At 42.2% G+C, this 2,244-nt stretch overlaps 1 protein-coding gene across 1 annotated transcript in view; it reads left to right on the forward strand.

Moving 5' to 3' along the window:
- The window catches only part of mtss1 (MTSS I-BAR domain containing 1), a 37,877-nt gene extending 37,043 nt beyond the window's left edge, over positions 1–834 (forward strand). Inside the window, exons 8-9 of the mRNA XM_017305021.1 lie at positions 179–286; positions 713–834. Coding sequence (XP_017160510.1) covers positions 179–286; positions 713–811 — 207 coding nt within the window. The 3' untranslated portion in view covers positions 812–834. The remainder of the gene's footprint in view (positions 1–178; positions 287–712) is intronic.
- Positions 835–2,244: the final 1,410 nt, after the last annotated feature.

The raw sequence follows: 2,244 nt of genomic DNA on the forward strand, positions 1-2,244 counted from the left end.
TGTGTGTGTGTCCCTGTGTGTGTGTCCCTGTGTGTGTGTCCCTGTGTGTGTTCCTGTGTGTCCCTGTGTGTCCCTGTGTGTGTGTCCCTGTGTGTGTTCCTGTGTGTGTCCCTGTGTGTGTCCCTGTGTGTCCCTGTGTGTCCCTGTGTTCCTGAGGTTCCTGTGTTTTGTCCCTCAGGACCATGAGATCAACATGCTGGGCGAAGTGACCCACCTGCAGACCATCCTGGAGGACCTGAGCGTTCTGACGGCTGAGCCCACCAAGCTGCCAGCCGCCAGCGAACAGGTCTCCTGTCTCGCTCTGTTTCCGTTTCTCAAAGAAAACTGATTTTTACTGTTTCTAGATTCAAGCTAGGGCGGGGCAATTAGCCAGTTTTATGGGTTGAGTTTTAAAATTTTTGTTGAATCTGGATTTTTTCCCTGCCTGGGTTTCCATAGTTCTGAGTGATGTCATCACCCAGGGCGGCCATTTTGTTTGACTTCTGTTTATGTACTTTTAGTCTAGGTCAGCTCTGCGACAGACCATCAGGGCCAGGCTGTGATTTTTTTATTCTAATTATGAGAGGAAGGTCATAATATTACAAAATGCAAACATAATAAGGTTTTAACGTCGTCATAATAAAGTGGTAAAGTAGAAAATAAAGGAATGTTGAACATCGAGGGAATGTAAAGAATACATTTCGTCTCTTGAAGTCGTTTTTCTTCTCTTCAGGTGATTTTGGATCTGAAAGGTTCGGACTTTAACTATACCTACCAGACCCCCCCCGGTTCCCCTGGCAACATGTCCAGGAAGAGCAGCATCAGCAGGTAAGCCTCACCTTTACAATCAACTGGGTAGTTATTTATTATTACATGGCAGTTATTTAATATTCAGGGGTCACGTTAACCAAACATTTTCCGTATTTGACTGTTTTGGGGGAATTTCAACGATGGACAAAGTTGAATCCCGTCTGTAATTTTGACAGGTGATAGTTAACAGCCTTACCTGGAGCACATGGGCAGACATGATGATAGTGTTTCTATCAGGTCCTCAGTCCCCCCTGCATGTTGTATGTTTCCCTTCTGCCACACCTGCAGCACTGATGGCTGCAGAAGAGGTGGTGCCAACATTTGGACCATCTGTTCTGGAATAGAGGCTCATCTGGAGCATGCAGAGCAGGAGGCCTGAGCTGCATTATAGACTTTACACAGAGTTCATCACAGAGGCAATCAATCAATAAAAGATCCTTTCTGAATATCATCTCACGGACTCTGAACTAAATGCGTCTTTCTGACCGGAGCTGACGGCGAGTTGAAGAGTGACGGACTGGAGGCTTTGGAGCGTCTGGTTAGGAAGAGCATTACAAACCTGAAGGCGCCATTATTATTGAAATGGCCCCTTTAATTCCAGTCTCTAGTACAGACCAGAGAAAACTACAGAGAATGTTGTGTTAATCTATTTATAGTCTAAACAGAGGAGCAGTGCGCTGAGGCGTTTCCACCGCTGCAAAGAATTAAACTTAACTCATCCAGCGGTTTTAACAAATGAGCTGAAGACGTTACCCTCCGCACCCAGAAGGAGAGCGTCTGTCCGTTTCAGGGAAACGAAACCACGCAAAAAGATCCTGGTAAAAACAAACCGGGCCACACGGCAAAAAAACATTTGATTGGTTCGATCAGACAGATCCAACTGCCCGATGAACCAGCGCAGATTTCTCTGTAGATGCGACCAGGAGGAATTTGTGAAGCTGTGCGGTGAGGCCCCAGCAGGTGAAGTGATGTAATTTAGGTGGAGTCGTTTAATTTTATTTATTATAGTTATTGGGGCCTCAGTCAGTGGTTTGTGTCACTGCAGAGAAAAAGTTAGATGCTTTCATCTGCTTTATATGTGAAGGAATCAGGATTCAAGGTTCAACTAGTGAATATTAACTAAACCACATAAAAATAGGTCTAAATAGCCAATGTTAATATGATTATAATTTGACGAGTAAAAATAGAACATGACCGATTTTGTTTTTAATGCTGTCTGTCAAAATGACGGTTTGTTTCCAATCACATTTCTGTTATTACAGTAGTTATTTATTACTAGTTATTTATTACTACACATTAGATATTATTATTACACAGTAGTTACTTATTATTACACAGTACTTATTTATTACACGTTAGATATTATTACACAGTAGTTATTTATTATTACACATTAGATATTATTGCACAGTAGTTATTTATTATTACACAGTAGTTATTTATTATTACACAGTA

The sequence above is a fragment of the Poecilia reticulata genome, linkage group LG5 (assembly GCF_000633615.1).
Source record: "Poecilia reticulata strain Guanapo linkage group LG5, Guppy_female_1.0+MT, whole genome shotgun sequence".
Lineage (NCBI taxonomy): Eukaryota > Metazoa > Chordata > Actinopteri > Cyprinodontiformes > Poeciliidae > Poecilia > Poecilia reticulata.